This window comes from Rhinopithecus roxellana, chromosome 2 (assembly GCF_007565055.1).
Source record: "Rhinopithecus roxellana isolate Shanxi Qingling chromosome 2, ASM756505v1, whole genome shotgun sequence".
Lineage (NCBI taxonomy): Eukaryota > Metazoa > Chordata > Mammalia > Primates > Cercopithecidae > Rhinopithecus > Rhinopithecus roxellana.
In genome coordinates, this window is record NC_044550.1 from 130,559,988 (window position 1) to 130,572,984 (window position 12,997).

Sequence of the window (12,997 nt, forward strand, 5' to 3'; positions counted from 1 at the left end):
AGGCTGTACATAGTGTGTAATCGGCTAACATGTTGTAAGCCTTTCCCTGTGTCACAAGTGCTCATCTGGAACAGGATTCTAATGACTGCCTGTGGCTATGTCGGGATTCATTTAACTCAGCTCCTTCTGCCCAGCATCTATCTTTTTTCCATCTTTTGTCCTAAGTGTTGCTATAATAAATCATTGATCACATACGCCTGTTTGCATAGGATAAATTACGGGAAGCGTTTTCGCTGTTCAGGCACTGTGCCCATTTTTAGGCTTTGGAGACAGCACGCCAGACTGCCCAGTGTTGATCTTTAATCACTCTTTTTAGATGATGCCAAACTTTTCTGTGAACTTTAAAAACCTGTGTCTTGACAGTCCCTTTCGGTAAGTCTTTCACATTAGATTTCCTGTCAGGATGATAGTCAGTTCTAGGCAGATGATGATTTTTCAGCCGTGGCTGAAGGAGTTGTGATTTCTTGTGGCCATGTAAAGTCCTGATGACCCATCACCTCCCTGGACGGGTTGAAATAATTTGGTTTAGGAGCATAACAGAATGACCTGGAGTCACAGCAGCTCAGACAGAACAGAAGTGTATTTCTCTCAGATGAAAGAATTCCCGGCCAGGTTGGAATGACAGCTGCACACAGTCATCTGGGCCCCCTCCTTCCAGCTCTCATCACCCCAGGATGTGCTTTTATGCTTATGATCCAAAATGGCTGCTTGTGTCCCAGCCAACACATCCCATTCCAGGGAACAGGAAAAAGGTAGGTGCATCCCTTCATTTTATGTACTTCCTTTCTAGAAATACTACTAATGACTTCTGCTTGCATCTCCTAGCACTTATTTGGTTATATGGCCATGGCTAGCTGAAGGAAAGACAGGGACTGTTGTACACTAGCTAAGAGGCAAACTGCTCAGATAAAAAGGTCTTTAAAGAAGGCCAGAGTAACTGTTAGGGTGCAACTCTATTACTTATTGTTATGGGATGAACTGTGTCCGTCATTCAGGTTGAAGTCCTAACCCCCAGAACCTCAAAATGGGACTGTATTTGGAGATAGTTTCTTTAAGGAGGTAAGGAGGCTAAAATGAGATCATTAGGGTGGGCCATAATCCAATCTGACTGATGTCTTACAAGAAGAGATTAAGACACGGACATGCATGGAGGGACGGCCACGTGAGGACACCGGGAGAAGGCGGCTGTCTGCAAGTCAAGGACAGGGCTCAGGAGGGCTCAGGAGAGCTCAGGAGAAACCAACCTTGTCAACACCTTCATCTTGGACTTCTAGCCTCCAGGACCATGAGAAGATATATTTCTGTTGTTTAAGCTGCCTGGTCCGTGGTACTTTGTTATGGCAGCCCAAGCAAATGAATACACTCATCTGCTGCTGGGACAAATCGCCCCAGCACGGTGGCTTGGCAGCACACATCTAGTCATATAGTTATATGTAGTTACACGTAGAGCCATATGTATAGTCACAAAGTTCTGTGGGTCAGGAATCTGGACCCAGCTTAAGCAGCTCTGCTTCTCGCCAGGGTTCAGTCAAATACCAGCTGCTTCCCACGAGAGCTCAGCCAGGGTCCACTTCCAATCTCACCTGGCGTTGGCAGGATCAAGTTCCTCGTGGCCTGCTCCACTGAGAGCCTCAGTTCTCACTGCCTGTTGGCCAGAAGCCGCCTTTACGTCCTTGCCATGTGGGCCTCTCCAACATGGCAGCTGACTTAATCAGAGCGTCCATGCCAAGAAGGCAACAGATAGCACCAGGGAGACTGAAGTCATACCTTTTTGTGATCTAGTCATGAAGTGACATTCCATCACCTTTGCCCTGTTACATTGGTTAGAAGCAGGCCACCAGGTACAGCCTGCACTCACGGGGAGGGGTCATACAAGGGTGTCAATACCACGAGGTGAGGGGTGCTTGGGCCATCTTACCCACTGAGGTAACTAACAGCCTTGAGGCCCAGTAGAGTGGACAAAGGCCCTTATTAACAGCAGAGAACTGGGAACTTTATTTATTTATTTATTTTTGAGACAGAGTCTCACTCTTGTTGCCCAGGCTGGAGTGCAATGGCATGATCTCTGCTCACTGCAACCTCCACCTCCCGGGTTCAAGCAATTCTCCTGCCTCAGCCTCCAGAGTAGCTGGGACTACAGGCACGCACCACTACACCGGGCTAATTTTTGTATTTTTAGTAGAGACAAGGTTTCGCCATGTTGGCCAGGCTGGTCTCGAACTCCTTACCTCTGGTGATCTGCCTGCCTTGGCCTCCCAAAGTGCTGGGATTACAGGCGTGAGCCACCACACCCAGCTGGAACTTAATTTTTTTAAAGACAGTGTTGCTCTATCGCCCAAGCTGGAGTGCAGTGGTGCAAACATAGCTCACTTGCAGCCACAAATTCCTGGCTTCAGGTGATCCTCCTACATCAGCCTCCCAAGAACTGGGAACTAACGGCTATTTCTCTGCTGTCCTTCTCAAGAGAAGGGAGGGAGATAATGCTGGGTTTCACTTTGGGACAGGCTCTGAGACAAGGTGGAGGTGCTGCTTGTGGCCACAGAGCAGGGGACTCTGGGTTGCAGGTATGGCCTGGCTAGAGTAGGCTTTAGTGGGCTTCTCTCTGCCTGCACCACTCCTGGGCTGGGCGGTTGTCTCTGAGGTCAACCCTACTCCCTAATGGGCAGGCTGGACAGCTGCCCTCTGTTTGCCGCTCTAGCACCCAAAAGGCGGGAGGCTCTGGAGACCAGGACCCTGCCTGCGCCGGCCTGTGTCCCAGGCGCAAGGGGGTGCCCCACAGACCTCTGCTGAGCTGCCGCTGAATGGCGCCCCTTGGGGGTCCTGCCGGAAGGTCAGAGTAGGGGTGCTTTCCCATACAGAAACGCCCCCAGGTCGTAACTCATTCCTGTGGGAGGCGTCTTGTGGCCATAGCTGCTTCTCGCTGCACTAATCACAGTGCCTCTGTGGGCAGCAGGCGCTGACCACCCGGGCCTGCCTCAGACCCTCACCTCCCTTCCGGGGCGCTGTGCTGGGACCGATGGGGGGGTGCCAGGCCTGTGGGCCCCGCCCTGCAGGGGCCGCTCCAGCTCACTGGGGGGTGGGGAGGGTCACACTTGGGGTCCTCAGGTCGCACCGACCAGGCGCATTCTCTGCGCTCTGCGCAGGGGCTCGCCCACCCTCTCCCCGTGCAGGGAGTCCCCAGCAGGCTCCCCGCAGGGCTGTCCAGGTGAGCCCGGCTCTGGCCGCGGGCCAGTGTGGCGGGCGGGCAAGCCCCGAGGCCACCTCGGCTCAGAGCCCACGGCCGGCTCTAGCCCAGCTCCAGACGTCTGCGAGGGTTCCATTCCGCTACGGCCGGCGCCCCGCGCCCCGCGCCCCGCGCCCCGCGTCCTGGCCCCGCTCCTCCCTCACCCCGCCCCCTCTGCACCCCACCCCTTCCTGGCCCCGCCCTCTGCGCCCCACCTCTCACCTTCCCGCCCCGCCCCCAGCCGCCCCGCCCGTCATCGGTCAGCCCCCTCCCCTATCTGCCCCGCCTCTCATCGTCCCGCCTCGCTCCGCCCCTCAGCCGCCCCGCCCCTCAGCCGCCCTGCCTAATGTCCCGCCCCCAGCCTCGCCCCGCTCCGCCCCAGCCTCGCCTCGCCCCTCAGGCGCTCTGCCTGCTCTGCCCCGCCCCCGCCTCGCCACGCCCCTCGTTACCATGTAGTCCCGCCCCGTCCCTTCCGCGTCCCGCCTCGCCCTGCCCCTTCACAGGTTCGCCCCACCCCATTACAGTCTCGCCACGCTCCGTCCCCTCTGCGTTGAGCCCCGCGCCTTCGCCCAGGTGGGGCGCTGCGCTGTCAGAGGCCTTGGTGGCTCTGTGAGGGAGAACACGCGGGCGCGGGGACGGGCTGGCTCCCTGGCCAGTCATTGGCAGAGTCCGCAGGCTAGGGCTGTCAATCATGCTGGCCGGCGTGGCCCCGCCTCCGCCGGCGCAGCGTTTTGAGACGCAAGGCGCCGCGGGGGCTGCCGGGACGGGTCCAAGATGGACGGCCGCTTCGGTTCCGCTTTTACCTGCGGCCCAGAGCCCCATTCATTGCCCCGGTGCTGAGCTGCGCTGCGAATCGGCCCGAGGCCTCCGGGGACTGCCCAGCCGGGCGGGAGACCGCCATGGCGACCCTGGAAAAGCTGATGAAGGCCTTCGAGTCCCTCAAGTCCTTCCAGCAGCAGCAGCAGCAGCAGCAGCAGCAACAGCCGCCGCCACCGCCGCCGCCGCCGCCGCCTCCTCCTCAGCTTCCTCAGCCGCCGCAGGCACAGCAGATGCTGCCTCAGCTGCAGCCACCCCCGCCGCCGCCCCCGCCGCCACCCTGCCCGGCTGTGGCTGAGGAGCCGCTGCACCGACCGTGAGTTTGGGCCCGCTGCAGCTCCCTGTCCCGGCGGGTCCCAGCCTACGGCGGGGATGGCGGAACCCTGCAGCCTGCGGGCCGGCGACACGAACCCCGGCCCCGCAGCGACAGTGACCCAGCAACCCAGAGCCCATGAGGGACACCTGCCCCCTCCTGCGGCGAGACCTTCCCCCACTTCAGCCCCGGTCCCGCACTTGGGTCTTGTCCTCCCGCAAGGGGAGGCAGAGCCTCGTTGGGACCTGTCTTGAATTCACCGAGGGGAGTCACGGCCTCAGCCCTCTCTCCCTTCCCAGGATGCGAAGAGTTGGGGCGAAAACTTGCTTCTTTTTATTTGCGAGAAACTGGGGCGGGGGTTTAACTGTGGTGTGAAGAGAACTTGGAAGAGCCGAGATTTGTTCAGGGCCACTTCCCTCATCTAGTCTGAGAGGGAAGAGGGCTGGGGGCGCGGGACACCTCGAGAGGAGGCGGGGTTTGGAGCTGGAGAGATGTGGGGGCAGTGGATGACATAATGCTTTTAGGACGCCTCGGCGGGAGTGGCTGGGGTGGGGGGCGGGGAGTGAGGGCGCGTCCAATGGGAGATTTCTTTTCCAAGTGGCACTTAAAACAGCCTGAGATTTGAGGCTCTTCCTACATTCTCAGGGCGTTTCACGTAGTTCATGATCGCGGTGGTAGTAACACGATTTTAAGCACCACCTAAGAGACCTGCTCATCTAAGCGCAAGTTGGTGTGCAGGCATTTGAATGAGTTGTGGTTGCCAAATAAGTGGTGAACTTACGTGGTATTAATAAAATTATCTTAAATATTAGGAAGAGTTGATTGAAGTTTGTTGCCTATTTGTGTTGGGAATAAAACTAACACGTTGCTGAGGGGGAGGTTAATTGCCGAGGGATGAATGAGGTATACATTTTACCAGTATTGCAGCCAGGCTTGCCAGAATATGGGGAGTCTGCAGACTCCGTGGACATCTCAGATATGCTAGTGAAAGGGTTTCTGTTTGCCTCATTGCTGACAGCTTGTTACTTTTTGGAAGCTAGAGGTCTCTGTTGCTTGTTCTTGGGGAGAATTTTTGAAACAGAAAAAGAGAGACCATTAAAACATATAGCGGAACCCCAGGACTTGGGAGTGTGTGCTGAGTGTTCAGCAGGAGTTAGGAAGTACTCTGCTGCAGTTCAGGCCTTTCTCTTACCTCTCAGTGTTCTATTTCCGATCTGGATGTGTATCAGATGGCATTTGATGAGAATCTCTCTATTAAGACTGATTAATTTTTAGTAATATTTCTTGTTCTTTGTTTCTGTTATGATCCTTGCCTTGTCTTGAAAGTTTAATTAGAAAAGGAGGATTTGGAGAGCAGTGTTAGCTTATTTGTTAGAATAAAATTTAGGAATAAATTCTTCTAAAGGATGGAAAAACTTTTTGGATATTTAGAGAAATTTTTAAACAATTTGGCTTATCTCTTCAGTAAGTAATTTCTCATCCTTCCAGAAATTTACTGTAGTGCCTTTCTAGGAGGTAGGTGTCATAGAAGTTCACACATTGCATGTATCTTGTGTAAACACTAAACTGGGCTCTTGATGGGAAGGAAGACCTTTCTGCTGGGCTGCTTCAGACACTTGATCATTCTGAAAATATGCCGTCTCTTTCCTATGCTGATTGGATAGAACCTGCATTTGCTTATCTTCAAAATATAGGTATCAAGAAATTTCCTTTGCTGCCTTTACAAAGGAGATAGATTTTGTTTTATTACTTTATTTTAAGGTAATATATGATTACCTTATTTTAAAAATTTAATCAGGCCTGGCAAGGTGGCTCATGCCTTTAATCCAAGCACTTTGGGAGGCGTAGGCGGACGAATCACCTGAGGTCAGGAGTTCGAGACCGGTCTGGCTAACATGGTGGAACCCTATCTGTACTAAAAATACAAAAATTAGTTGGTCATGGTGGCACGTGCCTGTAATGCCAGCTGCCTGGGAGGCTGAGGCAGGAAAATCGCTGGAACCCGGGAGGTAGAGGCTGCAGTGAGCTGAGACTGCGCCACTGCACTCCAGCCTGGGTGACAGAGCGAGACTCTGTCTCAAAAAAAAAAAAAAATTATTATTTTTGCATAAGTAATACATTGACATGACACAAATTCCATAATTACAAAAGGGCAATAATTAAAATATCTTCCTTCCACCCCTTTCATCTGAGTAGCTAACTTTGTCCCCAAGAACAAGCACTATTACAGTTCCTCATGTATCCTGCCAGATATAATCTATGCATATCGTAAGATAGATTTAAAATGCTGTAAAAACAAAAGTAGTTTACAGTAATAATTTCTTTTCTTTTTTTATTTTTTTTGAGGCGGAGTTTCACTCTTGTTGCCCAGGCTGGAGTGCGATGGCACGATCTCGGCTCACCGCAACCTCTACCTCCCAGATTCAAGCAATTCTCCTGCCTCAGCCTCCCTAGTAGCTGGGATTATAGGCATGTGCCACCAGGCCCAGCTAATTTTGTATTTTTAGTAGAGACGGAGTTTCTCCATGTTGGTCAGGCTGGTCTCGAACTCCCGACCTCAGGTGATCCACCCGCCTCGGCCTCCCAAAGTTCTGGGATTACAGGCGTGAGCCACTGCGCCTGGCCAATAATTTTTTTTTCTTTATTTTTTTTGAGACGTAGTCTCACATTGTCACCCAGGCTGGAGTGCGGTGGTATGATCTTGGCTCACTGCAACCTCCACCTCCCAGGTTCAAATGATTCTCTTGCCTCAGCCTCCAAAGTAGCTGGGATTACAGGTGCTCACCACCATGTCCAGCTAATTTTTGTATTTTTAGTAGAGATGGAGTTTCACCATGTTGGCCAGGCTGGTCTTGAACTCCTGACCTCGTAATCCGTCCACCTCGGCCTCCCAAAGTGCTGGGATTACAGGTGTGAGCCACTGCCCCTGGCTAGAATAATAACTTTTAAAGGTTCTTAGCATTCTCTGAAATCAACTGCATTAGGTTTATTTATAGTTATTTTAAATAAAATGCATATTTGTCATATTTGTATGTATTTTGCTGTTGAGAAAGGAGGTATTCACTAATTTTGAGTAACAAACACTGCTCACAAAGTTTGGATTTTGGCATTTCTGTTCATGTGCTTCAGCCAAAAAATCCTCTTCTCAAAGTAAGATTGACTAAAGCAATTTAGAAAGTATCTGTTCTGTTTTTATGGCTCTTGCTCTTTTGTGTGGAACCGTGGTGTCACGCCATGCAAGGGCCTCAGTCTAAGTATGAACTTATGTGCTCTGCTCAGCATACAGGATGTGGGAGTTCCGTGTGGGGCTGGCCGCAGTCTCAGCAAGTCTAGCATGCTTGGGAGGGTCCTCACAGTAATTAGGAGGCAATTGATACTTGCTTCTGGCACTTTCTTATTCTCCTTCAGATTCCTATCTAGTGTTTCCCTGACTTTATTCATTCATCAGTAAATATTTGCTAAACATGTACTATGTACCTGGCACTGTTCTAGATGCACGGCTCAGCAGTGAGCAGACAAAGCTGTGTCCTCATGAAGCTTTCATTCTAATGAAGGACATAGACAATAAGCAAGATAGATAAGTAAAATATACAGTATGTTAATAAGTGGAGGAACGTCAAAGCAGGGAATGGGATAGGGAAATGTCAGGGTTAATCAAGTGTTAACTTATTTTTATTAAAAAAAAATTTTTTAAGGGCTTTCCAGCAAAACCCAGAAAGCCTGCTAGACAACTTCCAAAAAAGCTGTAGCACTAAGTGTTGACATTTTTATTTTATTTTATTTTATTTTGTTTTGTTTTGTTTTGTTTTTTGAGGCAGTCTTGCTTTGTCAGCCAGGCTGCAGTGCACTGGTGTGATCTTGGCTCACTGCAACCTCTGCCTCTTGGGTTCAAGCGATTCTTATGCCTCAGCCTCCTGATTAGCTGGGATTATAGACATGCACCGTCACGCCTGGGTAATTTTTTTTTCCCCCCTGAGTCTTGCTCTGTCGCCCAGGCTGGAGTGCATCTTGGCTCACTGCAAGCTCCGCCTCCCGGGTTCACGCCATTCTCCTGCCTCAGCCTCCCAAGTAGCTGGGACTACAGGCGCCCGCCACCACGCCCAGCTAATTTTTTGTATTTTTAGTAGAGATGGGGTTTCACTGTGTCAGCCAGGATGGTCTTGATCTCCTCACCTCGTGATCCGCCCACCTCGGCCTCCCAAAGTGCTGGGATTACAGGCATGAGGCACCACGCCCGGCCTGTAATTTTTTTTTTTTTTTTTGAGACGGAGTCTTGCTTTGTTGCTAGGCTGGACTGCGGTGGTGCGATCTCGGCACACTGCAACCTCTGCCTCCCGGGTTCAAGCGATTCTCCTGCGTCAGCTTCCCGAGTAGCTAGGACTACAGGCATGTGCCACCACGCTTGGCTAATTTTTGTATATTTAGTAGAAACGGGGTTTCACCATATTGGCCAAGATGGTCTCGATCTCTTGACCTCGTGATCCACCCGCCTCGGCCTCCCAAAGTGCCGGGATTATAGGTGTGAGCCACTGCGCCTGGCCACGCCTGGGTAATTTTTGTGTTTTTAGTAGAGATGGGATTTCACCACGATGGCCAGACTGGTCTCGAACTCCCAGCCTCATGTGATCTGCCTGCCTAGGCCTCCCAAAGTGCTAGGATTACAGGCATGAGCCACCATGCCTGGCCAGTGTTAATATTTTAAATAGGGTGTTCAGGGAAGGTCCACTGAGGTGACAGCTGTTTTTTTGGGGGGAGTGGTGGGACAGGGTCTTGCTCTTTAACCCAGGCTGGAATGCAGCATCACAATCGTAGCTTACTGCAGCCTTGAACTCCTGGGCTCAAGTGATCCTCCCACCTTGACCTCACAACGTGTTGGGACTGTAGGTGTGAGTCACCATGCCTGGCCAGATGATAGCTTTGAGTAAAGACCTCAGGCGAGTTAAGAGTCTAGCGTAAAGGTGTATGGAGTAGGGGTATTCCAGATAGGGGGAACAGGTCCAAAGTCTTCCTGTTTGAGGAATAGCAAGGGTGCCATTTTAGTTGGGTGAATTGAGTGAGGGGGACATTTGTAGTAAGAGGTAAAGTCCAAGAGGTCAAGGGTGTGCCATATCAGACCAATACTACTTGCCTTGTAGATGGAATAAAGATATTGGCATTTATGTGAGTGAGATGGGATGTCACTGGAGGATTAGAGCAGAGGAGTAGCATGATCTGAATTTCATTCTTAACTGAACTCTGGCTGACAACAGAGTGAAGGGGAACATGGACAAAAGCAGAAACCAGTTAGGAAGCCACTGCAGAGCTCAGATAAGCATGGTGGGTTCTGTCAGGGTACCGGCTGTGGGCAGTGTGAGGAATGACTGGATTTTGAATGCAGAAGCAACTGTACTTGTTGAACTCTGCTAAGTATAACAATTTAGCAGTAGCTGGCGTTATCAGTTGGGTTTGTATTCAGCTGCAAGTAACAGAAAATCCTGCTGCAATAGCTTAAACTGGTAACAAGCAAGAGCTTATCAGAAGACAAAAATAAGTCTGTTTGGGGAAATTCAGCAATAAGTTAAGGAACCCAGGCTCTTTCTTTTTTTTTTGAAACGGAGTTTCGCTCTTGTCACCTGGGCCGGAATGCAATGATGCGATCTTGGCTCACTACAACCTCCGCCTCCTGGGTTCAAGTGATTCTTCTGCCTCAGCCTTCCGAGTATCTGGGATTACAGGCGCACACCACCATGCCCAGCTAATTTTTGTATTTTTAGTAGGGACGGGGTTTCATCATGTTGGCCAGGCTGGTCTCGAACTCCTGACCTTAGGTGATCAACCCGCCTCAGCCTGCCAAAGTGCTGGGATTACAGGTGTGGGCCACTGCACCCAGTCAGAACCCAGGCTCTTTCTTACACTTAGCTTGCAAACTCTTGTTCTTATTCTTTTCCCTTTGTATTTTTATTGTCGAATTGTAACAGTCCTTTGTATATTCTGGATACTGGATTCTTTTTTTTTTTTTGAGACGGAGTCTCGCTCTGTCGCCCGGGCTGGAGTGCAGTGGCCGAATCTCAGCTCACTGCAAGCTCCGCCTCCCGGGTTTACCGCCATTCTCCTGCCTCAGCCTCCCAAGTAGCTGGGACTACAGGCGCCCGCCACCTCGCCCGGCTAGTTTTTTGTATTTTTTTAGTAGAGACGGGGTTTCACAGTGTTAGCCAGGATGGTCTCGATCTCCTGACCTCGTGATCCGCCCGTCTCGGCCTCCCAAAGTGCTGGGATTACAGGCTTGAGCCACCGCGCCGGGCAAAGCCAGGACTGTTCTTACCCTGTTTTTCCAGTTCTTGCTCAGAGCAAGGTGGTTTATTTTTCACTTAATTACCATACTTACTTTTCATGTAGAACAAGTCAGTTTGAGTTATCAGTTCATCATCTAACTAAATTCCATGGGGGAAGGAATTAGTTTTAGTTTCTTAAACTTCCAAGGTTGCTTATTGGACAAAATGAGATAGCAAGGCAGTGTTTTTAAGTTAAATTTTTTATTTCTTTGGTAATATAATTTTCTCAAAAACTTAGTAGTCTTTTAGTTTAGTTGTTTTTAGTTGGTTCTATGTTTTGCATCACCCCTCTCTACTTTATTTTGATAGTGCCAATTGCGAAGACATCTGAAGCCATAGGTTTGGGTAGGAAGGAGGCACCTTTAGCCTGATCATCTTTGCCAGGCTGTTTATCTCCTTTTGCTTGGCTGAGAAGTCTTCATAGGAGGCTTATTCCCAGCTATTCGGGGATATAGAAGCGGTTAGCCATTTTTTGTGTTTTACTGAGGTCTGTGTGGTATGTTGACTGCAGTCAGTTACCGATTTTGAGAATTGAAGGCAGCCTGGTATATAGAGTAGGTATTATATTGTGTTTCTTTGAATTGAATTTCCCATCTCTTGTAATCTTTGCCATCATCTTCTGTGAAAGAAAAAAAGTTTCTAATCAAACTATACCATTGGTTGTAAGATGCAGTTCGCCTTTAGTGATGCTAACACATGATCCAAACGTGAAATTGAGTATTGGTGAAATACAGAGGAGATTTAAAGCCGGAAGACCTGGGTTTAAATGCTGGCTCTATGACTTCAAATCTGTGTGTTCTTGGGCACATCATGGTTGGCACTTCAATTTTTTCTCTCTTTAATGGGGGAAATGAGGCCAGTCATGGTGGCTCATACCTATGATCCCAGCACTTTGGGGGCCAAGATGGGAATATCGCTTGAGGCCAGGAGGTTGAGCGATTGGGCAACATAGTGAGGCCCCGTCTCTACAAAACATTTAAAAAAAATTAGCCAGGCCCAGTGGTGCATGCCTGTGGTCCCCACCACTCAGGAGGCTGAGTTGGGAGGATCCTTTCAGCCCAGGAGTTTAAGGCTAAAGTGAGCCATGATTGTGCTACTGTACTCTAGCCTGGGCAGTAGAGCAAGATCCTGACTCTAAAAAAAAGTAAAATGAAATAAAATGGGGGAAATGAACTGCTTTAGTTCATTTTATTTTATTTTTTTTGAGACGGAGTCTTGCTCTGCCGCCCAGGCTGGAGTGCAGTGGCCGGCTCTCAGCTCACTGCAAGCTCCGCCTCCCGGGTTCACGCCATTCTCCTGTCTCAGCCTCCCGAGTAGCTGGGACTACAGGCGCCCGCCTCGTCGCCCGGCTAGTTTTTTGTATTTTTTAGTAGAGACGGGGTTTCACCGTATTAGCCAGGATGGTCTCGATCTCCTGACCTCATGATCCGCCCGTCTCGGCCTCCCAAAGTGCTGGGATTACAGGCTTGAGCCACCGCGCCCGGCCTTAGTTCATTTTTAAAACCATCATCTGTTTTTTCTGTGCGCAGTGTAGCTTGAAAGCCATTGGTGAGCTCATGCGCTGTGCTTCCCTGTCCAGATCCCCATTCTGCCCCCAGCATGGAGTATAACAGTTTATTAATAGTAGTCGAGAAACCCTCATTGAATGAATGAATGAGGTGTAGAAGTAAGTGGAGTGGGTAATTGAACACATATTCATTTCTTTCTTCTTTTTTCTTATTTTTAGAAAGAAAGAACTTTCAGCTACCAAGAAAGACCGTGTGAATCATTGTCTGACAATATGTGAAAACATAGTGGCACAGTCTGTCAGGTAATTGCACTTTGAACTGTCTAGAGAAAATAAGGACTTTGTATACTTTCAGTCTTAATGGGCTAGAATATTCTGTGTCCCAGTTATTTTAAATGGATTCAAAAATCCATGAAGAAGGACCCTTTTCCCATATTTCTGGCTATATACAAGGATATCCAGACACTAAAATGAATAATGTTCCCTTTTTGTAATCTTTTATGCAAAAATTAAAACCATTATGGTAATTGAACAACATGTTTATGTTTAGTTAACACCCTTAGCAACTATAGTTATTTTAAAATCCTCTGTGGTTTGATATTTTTGCATTTGTTGTAACAGTGGGAACAACACAAGGCGGTCCACTTGGTCTCTTTCATTTGCTTTTTTTGGCAGTTTGCTGTCCTATTGTACTGGTGCTCCTAGCAGTGGCTGGAGCCCACTCCTCTGTGCTTTGGGATTAGTGGGGTCATGGGGCATTGACTGGAGGTCAGTTTTCCTTGCTTGATCTTTCTCACCGGGGTGAACTAGCAGCACCTTCTTTTGTA

The 12,997-nt window shown here is 49.6% G+C and overlaps 1 protein-coding gene and 1 non-coding gene across 3 annotated transcripts in view; one reads left to right on the top strand and one right to left on the bottom strand.

Annotated features, from left to right (window-relative positions):
- The first annotated feature begins 3,965 nt into the window (after nucleotides 1-3,965).
- The window catches only part of HTT (huntingtin), a 155,816-nt gene continuing 146,784 nt past the window's right edge, over nucleotides 3,966-12,997 (top strand). For both annotated transcript variants that reach the window (XM_030920084.1, XM_030920090.1), the window contains exons 1-2: nucleotides 3,966-4,355; nucleotides 12,390-12,473. In XM_030920084.1, coding sequence (XP_030775944.1) covers nucleotides 4,123-4,355; nucleotides 12,390-12,473 — 317 coding nt within the window. In that variant the 5' untranslated portion in view covers nucleotides 3,966-4,122. The remainder of the gene's footprint in view (nucleotides 4,356-12,389; nucleotides 12,474-12,997) is intronic.
- LOC115896147 lies at nucleotides 8,045-8,106 on the bottom strand. The gene has a single exon (XR_004056095.1). It is a non-coding gene; the product is annotated as a U7 small nuclear RNA (small nuclear RNA).